This window comes from Setaria italica, chromosome IV (genome assembly GCF_000263155.2).
Source record: "Setaria italica strain Yugu1 chromosome IV, Setaria_italica_v2.0, whole genome shotgun sequence".
Lineage (NCBI taxonomy): Eukaryota > Viridiplantae > Streptophyta > Magnoliopsida > Poales > Poaceae > Setaria > Setaria italica.
The window spans coordinates 10,058,534-10,076,207 of NC_028453.1; the positions used below are offsets into that span (position 1 = coordinate 10,058,534).

At 47.6% G+C, this 17,674-nt stretch overlaps 2 protein-coding genes across 2 annotated transcripts; one reads left to right on the forward strand and one right to left on the reverse strand.

Moving 5' to 3' along the window:
- Positions 1–6,389: 6,389 nt before the first annotated feature.
- On the forward strand, positions 6,390–8,058 carry LOC101763917 (probable galacturonosyltransferase-like 9). The gene has a single exon (XM_004965070.4). The coding sequence runs from the start codon at positions 6,547–6,549 to the stop codon at positions 7,669–7,671; it is 1,125 nt and encodes a 374-aa protein (XP_004965127.1). The 5' UTR covers positions 6,390–6,546; the 3' UTR covers positions 7,672–8,058.
- A 3,742-nt stretch (positions 8,059–11,800) lies between these two features.
- LOC101764323 (pyrophosphate--fructose 6-phosphate 1-phosphotransferase subunit beta) lies at positions 11,801–16,971 on the reverse strand. The gene is made up of 16 exons (XM_004965071.3): positions 16,685–16,971; positions 16,408–16,563; positions 15,963–16,084; positions 15,678–15,731; positions 15,441–15,547; positions 15,133–15,238; positions 14,883–14,946; positions 14,255–14,343; positions 13,777–13,908; positions 13,530–13,700; positions 13,296–13,411; positions 13,109–13,220; positions 12,715–12,799; positions 12,461–12,505; positions 12,298–12,366; positions 11,801–12,201 (listed from the first exon to the last, which is right to left on the reverse strand). Exons 1-16 carry the CDS (start codon positions 16,872–16,874, stop codon positions 12,125–12,127), a joined length of 1,695 nt encoding a protein of 564 aa, XP_004965128.1. The 5' UTR covers positions 16,875–16,971; the 3' UTR covers positions 11,801–12,124.
- Positions 16,972–17,674: the final 703 nt, after the last annotated feature.

The window sequence follows — 17,674 nt, forward strand, 5'->3', positions numbered from 1 at the left end:
CAGGGATCAGCTCGATCCCTTCCCCGGTGGCCGGAAGTCCAGGCTCCCGAAACGGATCAGGGAGCCCGGAGCAAAACCGCCCTCGCAATTGGCCATCTGAGGCTGGAGATGTACGCGCAAAGGTCCCCTACCTGGCGCGCCAACTGTCGTTGTCAAGATCAGCGGATCAAGACTTAGACTAGTAAATTTCTTTTATGCGCGTGAGCCTCAGATGGTGGCGCGGGAGACACGGATTAGACTGGTTCGGGCAAGGGAAGCCCTACGTCCAGTATCGAGGATGCTCGTGTTGCCCACGCGGGGGTTCTGTAGTAGGGGGTTACAGATTGGCGAGAGAGGGACAGGTCCCAAGTCTCTTTCGTTTTCGTGCTCTTAGGAAGAGTCGTTGTGTACTATGGTGTACGGGAGAGAAAGCTGATTGATTCGATCCCCCTTCTCCGGCTCTAGGTTCCTCCTTTTATATTGCAAGGGGACGGCCAGAGTTACAATTGGGATCGGGTAACAAAAGGTCTGTAAAGAGTAAAGAGTAAGATGGTAAAAAGTTTGGAAGGAAGGAGGGGGGAGATCCCAGGCGCCCGATGTCCTGCCGACCCTAAACGCGTGCTGTCGCGCATGCCGGAGGGGGAGGTCGCCGGGCGCCAAGTGTGGCTGCTCCCCGTAGGTGGCTACTTCGATGTTCGTAGGTACTAGGTCAGATCATGATGAGGCGGCTTCGTCGTTACCCCAGCATCCGTTAGGGTGGACGGTGGATGCCGCTGCTCCGGTGATGGCTGTTTGAGAGGGAGGGCGTCACATCCGCGCCGCGGGGCGCGCGGGGCCCAAGGGTGTGCGGGACCCGAGGGCAGGCCTCTCTCCCCTTTGCTCCGGTCGGCGCAGGTCATGAGTGCTCCGTGGCGAATGAGAACCGGCCGCCGGCACTGTAGCCTGCACAGGACGGTCATGCACGGGTACTTGCGCCAGGTTGCGTGAGGGGCTCGGTCGCCCTGCCCTCTGCCAACTCTGTGGTGCATTTATGGCGAGGCCGACAGGGGGTCCCACAGGATTTGTCTTGTCTTCGCGGACCGCATCCGAGGGGGTTCCCGGCCCCGTGGGTCCCAGCGCGCCCGACCCCCCCACTTGGGGTCGGGCGAGGCGGAAAAAGCTCCGTAGCAAGAGGTCGGGCGCCCCGACCCTGGAATCGTGGTCGGGCGAGGCGGAAACCTTGCGGAGGGGGTCGGGCGCTCCCGATCCTGGCGCCTGGGTCGGGCGAGGCGGAGACCTTGCGGAGGGGGTCGGGCGCTCCTGATCCTGGCGCCTGGGTCGGGCGAGGCGGAGATTTGATCATGCTTTGGTGGGCCTGGGCCTTCATGTTTGCTTCTTCAAGCAGTGTGTTAGGGGGTCGTTAATATTTCCCCCCAACAGTTACGCAGTAACTTCAGCATAGATCTTAGAGTGAGAACGACGAGCAGGTTGCCATTCTGTTGCTTGTTCAAGGTCCCACCGGGCTTTTTCTTTGATCGAGTTCGGACCGCCATTTCGCCATAGGGTGAAAAAGATTGCAAAAATTTTGAACAAAAACTTATTGAGGCGATGAATCATAATGCCAACATCTTTAGAAGCCACGAAAAATCGAAAAGTCGAATCGACTTGATGGACCACACGAAAATTTGGGGTATTTCCCCTAGAACAGATTGCAGGATCAAGGCCACTGAATAAACATCAAGATAGATTGTTGTGCGAGAGAAAAAAGCGATCAAGAAAAAATCACCAGCAGAGAAAGGCGAAGTGATTTGAGCAGAGAGGTCGAACCGATCGCGGACGGAGGCTTGAAAATTTATGCCTGGCTTGAAGTCGAGGTTGGAGAGAGCTAGCATGGCGAGGATCAGAGGACTCCATGGAAGGAATCACCATCGATGGGAACCGCCGCCAGTGAAACCCAAGAGGAGACCAAGGAGGAAGCCGCCATAAAACTTTGTGATATTATGCTTGTATCCTTAGCTTTTCCTTCTAGATTTCTTTCCAAGCTCTGCTAGCTGTAAGGTGATGCAATGGCAACCTCGGACTCTTTACGCCGTGTTTTTCCTTACCATATACTCCCTCCGTCCTAAATTACTATTCATTTTAGGTTTTCTAGATAGTTAGCTTTTGCTATGCACCTAGATATATATTATGTCTATTATGTATTATGTATCTAGAAAAACTAAAACGAATAGTAATTTGGGACGGAGGGAGTAGTTTACATGAGTTGAAATGATTGCTTAAAAATCATCAGATTGAGTTGCTTAATATTCGCGTTTGGTTATTGTGGCTTCAACATGTGTGCTTGGTATTTCGTTCGGTTGTTCACATTTTGTCCAACTGTTTTATAAAAACACTAAGAAAACACATCCAAATTAAGAAAGGATGAAAGTGGCTCAACTTCCTGGTCACTCGTTTGGTGGTGCTCTGTGTGATCCAGACAAGGTTAAAACTAACAATCGATTTCAACAATTACAACTAATTATACAGTACTTCCAATTATAAAAGGACAGTACTATCAGTTTCAGCTGTGTGCACTGGACACATGTAAACTTGAAGTATTAATATAATTGTACATTTTGATTAGCTTTTGAACTTATCTTTTGCAGCTCGTGATGAGGGGCCAGTGACAGTAGGTCATGTCCGTTTTTGCGCTTGCCTCAGACTTGAGACGATGCTAAGCAGCCGATCGAAGGAACCCATGCCAAAAGGCGGTGCGTCCAGCTGGCCGTACCGCCACTTTCCCTCCTTTTCTTCCTCACAAAAATTCTCTCACAACAAATCAGCCGTTTTAGTTTTTCAGCTGGCTTATAAGCTGAAGCGAACAGGCTCCTGATTTCTTTTGGGGCATCTCGCCAGCCATCTCAGATTACCTGTTTTATTCTCCACTTCCTGATGGGCCCGCTTCCCTATTCGTCAGTGTTGCATTAGCGTATTTTGCTAGACGAGCACGCCAAGTAGCGGATCAAATATCATGGTGGCATGGCGCGATGAAATGTGTAAGGGTAATTTTGCTGGTGGACATCGCTCAATGTTGATATTTGCTGATGGACATTATACAAAATTGATCTTTGCTGATAGACATCATTAAGAGTATTATAATAGTAATTTCCTATAACAGTTTTGCTGATAAACATCATTAAGGTGTGGATATTTGCTCTTAGACACTATGAGTATTATAATAGTAATTTCCTATAACAGTTTTGCTGATAAACATCATTAAGGTGTGGATATTTGCTCTTAGACACTGTGAGTATTATAATAGTAATTTCCTATAACAAAGGAGGGATAGAAATTAAAGGTGATCGAAGTGCCCCTGCCATGAACCCCTACGGGCCTCCCCCAAGTCCCCAGGGGTGAGACATGTCAACGTGCGGCACAACGGCAGTGGAACGGTGGTGAGGGAAGAGAGAGGGAAGGGGATTAGAATTATTAATATTAATAATAAGAGAGGACCCCACATGGAAGGGTATTTTTGCCTTTCACTCGTTCTCTCTCTCCTCACTTACAGAAAATTATTACTATAATAGCCTGGTGTCGAATAGTAAATATCTATAATTAAATGATGTCCATGGACAAATATAGTGTCCACCAGTAAGATCGAATGCAGAACCTTTTGAAACACGCCCTTTTTTTAGCCTCTTGACTCTTGAGAGAACGGAGCCGCTCCACGTGGAGCCGCTCCACGTGGAATTGTTTCATTTTTGATTTTCTGCGGCGAGTTTGCAAAACGATTTTTTTTTCATCCCAAACTCCGGCTGCTCCAGCTTTCCCGAGCCGCCGAGTCGCCTGGCATTCGTACCACGCGCCACGTCTAGGCCCCTCCCTTCCGGCTCCCGTGCCGTGTCCCACCCCGGCCGTCCCGGGCTCTCGGCTGGCGGCTGCTCCTGGTCCCCGGCGCGCAGGCCGCCGCCGCGCAAGCGAGAGCGCTGTCACTGTGGCCACGGCCGCTGCTGCCGCGATCACGCGCGCCGCATGGCCTACGCGGTGGTGGCGGAACGGGACGCCACGGCGCCATTGGATTCCCCCGACGCGCGCCCGGCATTAGATTAGGCCAGATCCGCCCCAGCGCCTTTTCGCCTGACACCAACAGTAGTTTTTCCTCTGCGGGCTGCTGCGGCGCCTGCAAAAGTTGCCGCAGCACGGGCATCCGCATCGGACTGGCTTGGCTTGGCTTGGCCACTCGCGTGCGCACACGCATCCCCCGCCACCCAGCTCGCGTGATAAATTTCCCCGCAGAGCCACGAGTACCTTCTCTTCTCGTCCGAGATCCGACCGAGTACGCATGCAATCAAGTTCGGTGGTTCCTGGCTCGCCACGGTAGAATCTATTCAGAATTCAGCTCAAAACAAAAGGAACCATTCAGAATTTCAGATGAAGCGGCACATGACTGTAGTGCACGGTACGCTCAAAGTGGCATCACGATATTCTATTACTTGGTTAGGCATACTTGCTTGCTAATGCCCGTGGGCACTGGATGCTACTACGAAATAATATTTGCCTACCAGCTACCGTGACGGTAGTATCTTTGCAGGAGCAGGTGTGCTCTCAGAATAAGATTTCCAATGATGTTCCCAACTGCCAGTGCTCTACCACCCATGACAAGTGTTGTTTAACTCGCCCAAACACATTTTTAACTCTGCCGGATTTCACCGGCGTCAGAGATCCCTCGTGCGAAGCTGAAATGGTGCGCGTACCAATCACATATGCTCTCGTCTCTCGAGCACACGACACCATTTTGGGACGCAATCAACGGGTTTTAGATGAATATAGAAGAGACAACCGTACCCCATAAGACTAGGCTAATCCAAATCCACAATATCATACTCCAATATCCAAACGTCATAATATTGGAATGCCATAATATTGGGACAACATACACCCTCACCAATGTATAGTAGCATGCTTAGTATCAAAGATAATTAATTGTTGTGAGGTTTGTGTCTACGAGAGTGGACCATATCATCATATTTTGTGTCAGGATATATTTTGTGTCAGGATATAAAGATATTGTATTAAATCTTGTATCATACCATCACGAACTAATAAAAATGATTCGTCGTAGCCCTAGAGACAAAAAATCACGCAAACAATACTAGCATGAGTGCATAGCTGGATATTACTACCTTACAATTTCCATGTGCTGACTCGCATTATTTCCAACAATTATAATAGATGTAAGATTAAACATCCATGCCACGACCATCTAACAACAAAAATTAGAATGAATAGTACAACCGTCCAAATATTATTCTTCGTAACATGCAAGATCTTTCAAAAGTATATGCAGGCGCATTCATATAAAAGAAGATACTGAGATATCTATCTTACTAGTAACATAATCTAACTACTATAAAAGAGATAACAAACATATCTACATTGCATAACAAAAGTTTTGTCGGTTCTAATGGAGTAACACAAGATATATTGTTCTAGAGAAGTACTACAATTATGTCCGTCCATCTTAATGGAAAGTTAGTTCAATCATGACTAGCGAAAATAGTTGACCTTCGAGATTCGACAAAATGATGATACCGACGACACGTAGAATTAATAATTGTTCGCCATAGTTTAAAGATATGAATGTCGTTGACAAATTAGTAGTTCCATAATTGTAAAATCAAAAATCAAAGTAGCACAGCTGCACAAATATTCTTCTTCGCAACATGCAACATCTATTGAGAGTAAATGCACGTGCATTTCATTACTAAGAAGATACGATATATCTATCTTATTTGAGTAGTAACAGAAGATAACTACTAAAAAATATAAAGTACCTCCACGGCCACAAAGCCACACGCCGCCAAAAGACCTAACTGATATAGTTACATTGCGTAACGTAAGTCATATTAGTTATGTTGGGAAGTTAGAGTAACCGTGACGAACAGAAACCGTTGACATTTGAATTCCGACAAAATAACAATAAAAAACACGAAACCGTTAACGATTCACCCTAGCTTAAAGACATAAAAAGAAACCGAACTGATACGCTTGCATGAGCACGCGGCTGGATAGTGTCTTTTTCATATCCATATCTATATCCAAATCCATCAACTAGAAATTAATAGTACAATGCCTGTAACAGTTCTAAAACCACAGATATTGAAGTCAAGAGGTGGACCAAACATCCTCTCCACGGCCATCCTACCACATGACACTAGAATAAACGAGGATCAAGGTACTACTCCAACGGTACAAATGTTCTTGCTCACAGCCCTGCAACAGCTACCAAGAGGCACCAAACACCGAAAACAAACAGCACAAGCTGCACAACTGGGAGCCAACCCATCCACACGCCAAAATCAACGCGCTTCCCCAAACACGCACGGGACGCCCTCCCCTCCCTTCCCCTCTGCCTTTAATCGCTAACGCCACCCGCTTTTGTACACAATCACAACTACCCCCCGCGGCTCCCCAATACATAGGCCTCCTCTCACCGACCACTCCCCTCCCCACTACTGCGAGACAGCGCAGCACAGGCTGCCGCCCGCCGCAGGGAGAAGAGAAAAGAATCCGAGTAGGCGCAGGAGAGTCCCCTCGTCGCCGGCGTCCATGGGCGGCGCCGCGGGCGAGGCGATGCGGGCCGGTGTCGCGGTGGCGGCGGCGGTCTTCTTGGCTTTCGCGTTTTCCGGTGCGGCGGCGGCGCTGCCGAGGTTCGCGGAGGCGCCGGAGTACCGGAACGGGGAGGGTTGCCCAGCCGCGGCGGCTGGGGTGTGCGACCCGGGTCTGGTGCATATCGCCATGACGCTGGACGCGCACTACCTGCGCGGGTCCATGGCGGCGGTGTACTCGCTGCTCAAGCACGCGTCCTGCCCGGAGTCGATCTTCTTCCACTTCCTGGCCGCGGAGGCCGGCGCCGCGGGCGGGGAGGGCCCGGAGCCGGAGCCGGAGCTGCTGCGGCGCGCGGTGGCCGCGTCGTTCCCGTCGCTGCGGTTCGAGATCTACCCGTTCCGCGCCGAGGCCGTGGCGGGGCTCATCTCGGCGTCCGTGCGCGCTGCGCTCGAGGCGCCGCTCAACTACGCCCGGAACCACCTGGCGGACCTGCTCCCGCGCTGCGTGCCACGGGCGATATACCTCGACTCCGACGTCCTCGCCGCCGACGACGTGAGGCGGCTCTGGGAGACGCGCCTGCCTGCCGCCGCCGTGGTGGCGGCGCCCGAGTACTGCCACGCCAACTTCTCCCGCTACTTCACGCCGGCCTTCTGGTCCGACCCGGACCTCGGCGCGCGCGTCTTCGCCGGGCGCCGCCGCCCGCCGTGCTACTTCAACACCGGCGTCATGGTCATCGACCTCCGCCGCTGGCGCGCCGGGAACTACCGCCAACGCATCGAGCGGTGGATGGAGATCCAGAAGGAGAAGCGCATCTACGAGCTGGGCTCCCTGCCCCCGTTCTTGCTCGTCTTCGCCGGCGAGGTGGAGGCCGTCGACCACCGCTGGAACCAGCACGGCCTCGGAGGCGACAACGTGCACGGCAGCTGCCGCCCGCTCCACGACGGGCCCGTCAGCCTCATGCACTGGTCGGGGAAGGGCAAGCCATGGGACCGCCTCGACGCCGGCAGGCCATGCCCGCTCGACCACACCTGGAGGTTATATGACCTCTACATCCCCAGCGACGGCAGTGGCGCTGCCTCGCCGGCGTCCGGGCCGGCATTGTCCGCATCCCTGTTTTCATGGTAGAGAGAGCTTGTAGTTCCATAGGCGCAACAGGTACTTGCTGATTGAGCGGTTCTTGGCGATGGCAATGTGCCCCCATCGCATTGCATTGTGTTGTCTTGCTGGAGCTGTTGCTGCCGCTGCTATGAGCTAGCTGCCGCTCATGGTGGGCTGTACAGGGCGGTGAAGGGAGCAGCGGTAGCGACAGCAGGGGAAGGAGAAGAGGGATCAGTTCATAGAGAAGGAGAGCTCTTGCTCTTTTGGGTAGAATTCAGATTGGTTATTTGGGGGATTTTGATTCTTTTTGGTCTGGCCGGTGATCCTTGGGGTTCCCAATTCTCTCGATTGGAGGGTGTACAAGTAGGAAAGACTTGGAATTTTGTTCTATTATTGATCATTCTTTCATTCATATGCCATGCCTTGCTGACTCTAATTCGTACAAAATGATGATGATTTGGTATTAGATTGTAGATGAACCGAACTGTGGAATGCCTTGTATATGGTCTGAATTATCAGTGAACTACAACAGGCAATATTCTCCCCTGAAATGGTTCTTGAAATGCTCAATAGTTCTCGATCAAATTTGAAATGCTGAAGCATCAAAAGTTTAGGTAAATGCTTGTGATCCAAGAACTAGCATAATCTAAACGTTGTGCAGATTCAATATTCATGATGCTGAAATGTCGCATTTCTCCCACCTGATGTGGTATGTTCCTCTTTGAATGAACCGTTCTTCCTATGTAACTGCAGCTGGGCTATTCCTGATGTACATTCTGCTTCTGATTGGTAACTATTCCCTGCTATACTCAATGTAGTATGTGCCTATTTCAAGTCTCTCAATTACATTCCACTACCTCCATTGATGGGGCTGAAGCCGGGGGGTGTTTGGATACGAGGTGTTAAACTTTAACAGTGTCACGTCGGATGTTCGGATGCTAATTAGGAGAACTAAACATGAGCTAATTATAAAACTAATTGCAGAACCCTGTGCTAATTCGTGAGACGAATCTATTAAGCCTAATTAATCCATCATTAGCAATTGGTTACTGTAGCACCACATTGTCAAATCATGGACTAATTAGGCTTAATAGATTCGTCTCGTAAATTACACTCCATCTGTGCAATTAGTTTTGTAATTAGCCTATGTTTAATACTCCTAATTAGCATCCAAACATCCGATGTGACAGGTGTTAAACTTTAAAACATGGTTGCCAAACAGGCGTGCATTGGAAATGAACATCTGTTTTTGGAAGAACGTCTCTGTTGCCTCTGCAGTTGGATTCCCCCCTGCCATATCAACCTCTTTAGCATTGGAATTAATCTCTGTATTTGGAATAGTTGTTCCTGGAACATGTCTTCTCCATCTCCGGCTGGGTTCTTTCCCGATGTAACACGCTCCAGCAGATTGAGAAAAGTTACAAATGCTTACATTCTCTGCATCTGTCCTATAGACATCTAGACCAGGAATGAATACTCCCCATAGTCCACACAAGAGGCCTGTGACTGGGAACTTAAAAGTTTCCCCTGGCTGAGAAGGTCGTGCCAATTAATTTCCTGCCTACTCTAATCTTGGTTGAAATTTGAAAACCATGCACACATTCACGGAGGGGATACTTGAATACGCAGCAAAAGGTTACAGACCTGCACGATGTTTCCAGTTCCCATGGTAAAATAGTTCTTCAACAGGGATCTCCAGCGTTAAGCGGAAGCCTCGGTTTTTCCAAGTGTGGTTTTTCTTTTAGGAAAAGATGCTTTGCTTACAACCAAAATTTGATGGTTTGAGACTCGAAGTTACAAAACGAGAAGAGCCTAGCGGCTGCTGCTGGCTGGGCGCATAAAGAATGTGACCATGGCATGCCAAAGTTTACTCGCTTTTTATACAAGCAAAACCATCACAAGAAAGGTGAGCAACCAACTAATGACCAGCCGTAGAATCGCAAGATGCAAAGCAAAGTGCCCCCATTTGCAGTGCAGCTAATCATTGGCCATATTCTTTGGCACTCGCTTCTTTCTAATCCAATCTCTCGCTTTCCCTTTCCTTTTTAATCTTCTGCCCATACGCATGAACACAAGTGTGTGTGACGAGCTCCTCTCATCCACTGATCCACCCACTGGGCATCGGCATCGGCCATCAAGCCATCAGCGATGGATGATCCCCTATTGAATACCCTGTCACCTCCATTTCAAAAAAAAAAAACCCTGTCACATGGACAACAGCTGCCTGCCTGGTAAAAAGGACCCTGGCGATGGATCCCATGCCATGAATGGTGGTGGTGGTGCGTGTCGCGGCGGAAGGGCGCCATCATTTTCAGGTGGTGCCGCCGCGGCAACTGTTTTTCCGTGTCACGTTTATTCGTCAGAGGATCCAAAGTGGAAGCTGCTTCTGCACAGTGGTGATCCATGCACCATCCATTCTCCCCACTCCCACCCACCTGATAAACAAGCAAAATGGGCTATTGCACCGACGATCGTATGCCACCGACACATCTATGAACTCTCTCACTATTGCTGTACAACAATATAGCATCCTAAGAAATATGCACTTCCAAAATATCTAATTCATATAGCATCTCATCCACGACCACGGATACTCGCGACATCATTCCAGGCTTCCAGCAGATCGCCGCCACCTCCCGGCTGGTCGTATCGAATTCGGGCAGCATTCACTGAGCCGTTCTTCACCGTGGCGCCCCCCATAACGCCGGCCACCGAGACTATTCAGGCAGGCCTGCTAGTAGTACGCCGCCACCACCACATGGCCGCCGGCCGGCAGTAATGGCATGGCCCTGGGGGTTTCCGCGCGGCAGGCCGTAATGGCCGGCGCAGGAATTCGGCCGGGAAATGCCCGGCCGTTTGCGGAAACCGCCGCTCGATCTCCCGTCGGTTAGCTATCGTACCCGCGTTCGGTTGCGGGGTTTTTATTCGGGAAGGAACGGACGTGCGTGGAGAAGAGGACGAGGCCACGAGGGAATGGTAGTGAGTCATGGCGCTTGCTGGTGTGGTGGTACGAGTGCCGCACGGTGACGTGGCTGGTTACGCATTTATGCCTGGGTACTAGTCCGTAGATTGACAGTTTTGACGTGAGATTAATGATGATCCTGTGGTTAACGAAGGCCTGATCGGCTGATCCTATTCCTGCTCGCACCTAGACGCATGTGGTAAAGAAAAGTTCAGGTGGCTGATCAGAGAGATGCATGTAAAAGAAAAAAAAAAGCAAAGTGTTTTGAGGCGTCAGATGCCTAGTGGGCAGTGGAGTAGTAGGGTATAGATGCTTTCTTGTCTCCTAAGCTAAGGTTGCTGATGAGTTGGCCTAAACTAAGACACGAGAGACTGGTGGAAGGTGACGTGAAAACTTGAGGAGAGAGCACGTCATCGCTCGTCGTCGGTCACAGACTCAGAGCCACACCTCGAAGCCGTAGGAGACTAGGAGCACGTGAGTCGTGACCATAGAAGTTGGGGGAATAAAGGGAGCGAAGATAAGATATGTTTGTGTATTGGAATCGAGACTCCCATGATCCAAGAAAAAAGGGGCACCAAACAGCCTATACGAGACGCAAACAAACAATAAGCAAAGCGCATGTGTTCCAGCCATGTAATTCCTCGTTGGCAAGTGCAGAAATTGCAATAGTGGAGCATGTACAACCATGTTCAAGTGTTGTGCATAGCAAAAATATGAAGCTACTGGCCAATTTCCTTTTTATATACTCTGTTCTTAATATATGCGACGTTTGAGACAAATTTGCACTAAATTTGCGATCTGAGTTTTGTGACCATATACCGTAGAGAAGCTACTATTCGAAGTGCCTGACGTAAGGGCCAGCCCTAGGGCCGGGAGATGCTTGGCCGCTTGCAGAAACTGCCGTTTTGTGTTGGAACACTCGTTAGTGGAGCAGGGCTTGTTCGGTTGTAGGGTTTATTCAGTAATGGCCTAACAAGTAAAAGCAACATGCTATAAACAATAAACCCCTAACTACTTGCTGAAATGCCCATACAAGATGCGCATGCATGCCCATACATGTACTTCACAATGCAATGCAACCGGAGATTGTATCGCAGGATCAGCAGGAAAAACATGAATTTTTTTGGGGGGGAACAATGTAGCTTCCTAACCTCCAAGGCATATTTGATATAAATTAGTCGGTTGACGCGCAAATAAACCAAAATCAGGTGGTATCCCTCAACATGGATGTTTGCATTACATGTTTACAAGGTCGCGACCAGGGTAACAGAATCAGATAATCAGAGCCACAAGGCCAAGTGTGAGTCTGTAAATGGGGCAACCGAATCATACAGAAACTAAAACCAGTTCTTATTACTACCACATCCATCCACCTACGCAGCAAACTCCGATAAAATCTCTTATTTTTTGACATTTCACAACGTGGAGACTGCAGGCTGCTCTCTAGGAGCTCCAGTCTCCGCTTCCAAAACTGTAAGAACAAAAAGAATTAAAGGCGCACGCCACATCGACGCAACTCTACACCTGAGCGCCGAGTTCCAGCATCAACGTGTGGTTCGAGTCGTCGCTTCCAGGTCCACTGAACTGGATGGGACCTGTGTCACGGGAAAGGTTAACGAGTCAATTTGGTTAAGCTGGACAGGCCCCTAAACTGGTATATGGTCATCTCTAGCAATCTTTTATCTACGTACCAGGGCTGATGTATCTGTTCTTGATGGCCCACTCATCTCGCATCGATGCAAACTTCTTGAAAGGTGCACCTGAAATTGGTGTCACCAGAAATCAGATTTCGGGAAGAAAAAAAGGCACAAACCAGCCATAACAGTCGTTAACCAAACATGCTAGTGATCTTACCATCAAGTTCCACCATAGCCTTCTTGATCACTGGCTTGAATTTGCCTGATTGCAGAGAACAATGTCAAAAAGTTTTACATTTTAAGCAAATGAAGTGGCACACATCATAGTCAGAAAATATGACGCTAATCAACCCAAAAGAGAGTAACAAGACTTGGCATATTGTTTGCAACTTGAATAAACAGGCAAACAAACTATGCCTGAACATAGTTCAAAAGCCTTCAGTTGAAACAAGGTAAAAGCAAGAAAATTACCGTGCCTCCTCTCAACATCCATCAATGATGTCAAGGCAGTTCCACCAACGGTCCATTCCTCGACAGGAGCAGCGAGGTTGCCAACCTGAGTAGGAAAAAAATGGCAATCCAATCATGCAAATACACCAACTGCCGAAAATCATTTTCTTAAAAAAAAAGGTAAACCTAATGCTGTAAGCCTTTGTTTGGATTGTGAATTTCTTATGCGTCACCAGTAGCCATAACTTTGTATCCACTTTACAGTAAGGGTAAAACAAATAAAAATTTTGCTGGCAACTATGAATATTGGGATGTGATGTTTTACATTACTGAACACTGATGCCTGTCTTACAATGCATAATGCGAATATGCTTCATGAGTATTTGACATAACATGACAGGATAAGCAGGCATACCGAGGTAATAAGTCCAGTCTTTCCACTTTGGAGAAGGGCACCAGATCCATAGCCTAATGCATAGCAATAGCTAGAATCAAAATTAGTAGGGAGACCGCATCTTCCTTCGTATCTGCAAAATAAAAGACAAGCTGCATGAGAAAGAGTTGGGGGGACAGACTTTCAAAGTGTATTATTTAGTACTTACCCAAAGAAGTGAGATTGTCCTCTGAAGCTTGCATGGTATCTCCCCTCAGCTTTTCTCTTCTCCAATTCAGTTTCAACCATGGTAATAAGCATTTTCTCAGTTTCAATTTTTGCAACCTGAAATAACATTTGGGACACCAGTCAGAATGGGCAGCTTACTGACATCCTTATCAGCAGAAAGAGTCATGTCACAAGACTAAGAAAGTTATGAATTGACAATTTTCCCAGTCTTTACCTGAACATTGCCATGAGGATCCCTTTCAAGCAGAAGTTGCTCCTGAATGGTTTTGGGCAAAAAGTCAAACAGCTGCCTGGACTCTGGCTCAAGCTTGCTTTTCCAAGCCCCTGCCTCATCAACAACATCATGTGCCAAGATTTCATTCAATTCTGCAATGAGTTTTTGAACCTGCAAAAGAAAATGAGTGATATTGGTAATACAGTCTATGGCAACACAAAATGAGAGGACATAAAGAATGTCAAACCTCTGGGATGAAATCAATCAGGCCCTCTGGTATAAGGATAACACCATAGTTGTAACCAAGATCTGCACGCTTGCAAATGATATCGGTAAGGTAGTCTGTGACATTCTTAAGAGTTTGCTTCTTGGCAGCAACCTACAACGAAAAAAAGATGGTCTTTGTGAAATAATAATGTGTAGAAACATAAAGAAACCGATTAAAGCCATAATGTGAGAAAATGTAACCTATCAGATACAGACAGTATTATAGCTCTCTAACTTGTCCTTTAAATGCCATAATGTGAGATTATGCAAGAAAACCAGTAGGAAAGGAAGAACCCTAAGTGTTCATCAAAGAAAATATGTAAACTGGTGTGTTGACAGCTACATCCTCCTTGTGTACCATATTTAACATCTCTAATCTAATCTAGCTAGATAAAGGCCACAATGGCAGATGATGCTAATTCAATGTAAAAAGAACTTTGCATGCAAGAAATACCAACCTCTTCACCGATGAGTGCAGCATTAGGATGTGTTTGCAGAGCGCACTCCAATGTAATGTGAGAAGCAGCACGTCCCATAAGCCTCACAACTGCAATCATAGCAAGTAATTCTTAGGAATTGCTTTGTAAAAGGATGCCAAAAATGTTAAAATGTGTCATTTGTCATGCTGTTCCATACTTAAAAAATTCATGGACTTATGTGTAAGCATAGTATAATGTCACAATTCTTGTTGGCATTACATGATGTGGGTGTTTGTCCGGATGTTCCAATAGGATGCAACATACATCTACGCAGAGTAATCAAGTTACCAATCTGCTGAGTAATTAAATGACTTCATTCTCAACATTTACGGTAAAAATTGTCTCCATTATGTTGTCCCAAAGAAGTTACAGGATATGAATAAAGCTTAACTAGGATGTTTGCTAACACAAAGACCCTTCCCAGTATGGCATCTTCTCAAATTGAATTATTGACAACCTATCTGCTTCAATCTGTAGTTTTATGATTTGGCAGTTGCTATGGTAGACATTAACTCAGTAAACTTTATCTATTTTATTACCACTGAATCACTTAAACAAGAGTAGGGAAAATTATCTAGTTGCATGCACAAAATACTGATGAACTTACAGTGGTAGTATTTTCCTGTTGATCTTGCATCAGTCATGACATTGCCAATCATTTCAGAGTATATCTGAAAAAGAAGATGAGTCATTGTCATGATCAGTTTTCAAATGTATCTGTGGCTAATATCCTAATTTCTCCTTCAATTGCAAAAACACTTGTAAGCAAGTGTGCCATGGACATACATGGTAGTGAAAGCTTTAAAATCTAGTCTAAGATTTGCAGAATAATACAAGCACACGGATCAAGAATCTACCTTGCAAGCAGTATCAAATCCAAAGCTTGTGGGAACCTCCTTACATTTCAGATCCCCATCAATAGTCTTTGGACAGCCAATAACACGAGTCTTCATGTTTTTTGACCTATAAAGCAAGTTCAAAATTAGAAATCATAATCTCCATTTGATCATGAAGAAGCAGAAAAACAACAATATGGTGAAGAAAACAATGGATTGCAACCTCAATGTAAAATTCAAAAGTCATCCAGTCTGGTAATGAAACTGAAACACCAAAACAGCACAACATGGTATAAAACCAAAACACTTAAACAGTATTACAAGCCAACCTAAAGTATTCTGCGAGGAGGCAGGCATTGGTGTTTGAATCATCACCACCAATGACAACTAGTCCATCCAACTCAAGCTTGTTGGCTGTGTCTTCAGCTTGCTTGAACTGCACCAGCAACAAAAGCAGTTGAGAAAAGAGACATTGACTGTGAAGTATCAATTACTGATTAGGCACAACTGCCACATAGTAAAAGAAAATTTTAAGCATTTGTACAAAAACATGCTCAGAGACATACCTGCTCTGGTGTTTCAATTTTGTCCCTTCCACTGCAGATCATATCAAATCCTCCCTATCAAAAAGAAACAATTTAAATGCATCATCAAAACAAAGGCACATGTGTCCTACTGTTGATGGTAACATTACAACAATTGGACAAGAAACAAACTTAAAATCTCTAAGACTGCACCGCAAAGAAACCTATCATCTTGTCTACTCCTAAATTTTATAGTTAATACTATCAGCCAAACTAACATGGTTCGCGCAGATGTGAATGTATGAGGTAATGAGGATATTGTGTTACCTGGTTTCTGTAGGGGTACACAAAGGCGGAATTGAGCTCCACGTACTTGCACTTCATGATCCCAGCTGGACCTCCCTTGAATCCATACATAGTGCTGCCCTTAGCACGCTCCTGCAGGTAGTCTGATTCAACCCAACCAAGCTAAGTCAATCACAAGCACTTCAAAAATCCATCAAAACACACTACATACTCCCCATTACTAACTCAGTTTAATGCATATTTATCAAACAAATAAGTTCAAACAGGTGAGTTCTGAGAATACAGCACCGACTGGTTAATTCTATCAAGATCTATAGTTGCGCAGGTTCACTATCGAAGCTAGCATGAAGGTACCAATAGAAAAAAAAAAGACATAGTAGTATCTTCAGATCTACCAAATTTGGTCGTGACGCTTCCATTAGCAACAAAACTGGGTCTTAGAGGCCTAGTGAAGAGAACAACTCACCGAAGATGCCGCAGATCACATTGTGCCCGCCTGGCGCCTGTCCACCGGAGAGCACGACACCGACCTTGAGCGGCCTGGTCGCCGCGGGCTCGGCCGCCGGCACAAGCGACGCCGAGGGCTGGCCGAACAGGTTGGGGAAGAGCTTGGCGATCTCATCTGCACCAGATCGATCGAAACACCCGCAAATCTGATGAGCTCAATCAAATCCACAGCAACCCACCCGAGATCCAGACGATGAGCATCCGACCAAGCGCGGCCGCGATGTACGGTAACTCACCTGGGTTGCCCGCGGCGGAGCTGGCGGGCCCGTCGACGACCGAGTAGTTGGAGCGGAGGACTGAGGGGAGGGGCAGCGCGTGCACGAGTCGGCTCGTCTGCACCTCGCTGTAAACGGAGGCGAGCCGCCCGGGCGCAGGCCCGTTCGCCGCCGCCGCGCCGCCGTTGGACGTCACCGCCGCCGCCGCCATGTGTCCCGGTTTGGAGAGGGAGCGGAGTGTGTCTCACTTGATCTGGTTTGGTTTGGGGTTGGAGGGGGAATATGCCGTGGGCGAAGCGAGGGGTGGGGGCCGTCGCCGTCGCGGGGGTTTTATGGGGGTAGGCGGGGAGGGTGCGAGGGCGATGGGGTGGCGTGGGTTGGTTCGTTTTGCGGGCGAGCCCCTGGGTTTGTGGCGTGTCCCCGGTTTGGTCCGGGCGGTGCCGGCGGAGGGCGCAGCGGACGTGGAGACTGGGGACCCGGGTTGTTTTGGTGGTTTTATGGCGTGTCACCTGAAAGCTGGCGTATTTGGGTGTACCAAGTGAGGCTCGGTGTAGTGGGACGATTACGAAGTTATTGTGGGTGTATCTGCAAAGATGAGAATCCACGGTGTTTGTCTGGCTTGTCTCTTGGAACCTCGGCGGCCGTGGTTTTTTCTCGGCTGCATATCGCCGCCGTTCGCCTGATGGTTGCTTTCGGCAGATCGACGTGCCATCCTGTGTGCTGTCGAGCTCGTCGCAGTTGAGCCAACTCCTAAGCATGGTGGACGAAGCCATGAAAACCAAAGGGCATCCATGATGTCATTTGGTTGCGCTTCCTTTGCGTTTCTTAGTTAACATTCTTTTTCAAATCTCATTTTCTTTATTATAAAAGAAAGAGGATCAATCTGCTCTACGAAATTTATCAAATTTGATAGCAACATACTCTGCAATAAAGTACTATATTGATAATCAAAATCAACACATAAATAGTGTTAATCGATTTTCAACGTAACAATATTCAACATTCTCAAGT

Coding starts and splice junctions, on each gene's coding strand:
- LOC101763917 (XM_004965070.4), top strand. CDS start 6,547: ATGGGCGGCGCCGCGGGCGAGGCGATGCGGGCCGGTGTCGCGGTGGCG.
- LOC101764323 (XM_004965071.3), bottom strand. CDS start 16,874: ATGGCGGCGGCGGCGGTGACGTCCAACGGCGGCGCGGCGGCGGCGAAC. Junction 15,548..15,677: donor AAATTGAAACACCAGAGCAG/GTATGTCTCTGA, acceptor TTGCTGGTGCAG/TTCAAGCAAGCTGAAGACAC. Junction 13,221..13,295: donor GGACAATCTCACTTCTTTGG/GTAAGTACTAAA, acceptor TTTATTTTGCAG/ATACGAAGGAAGATGCGGTC.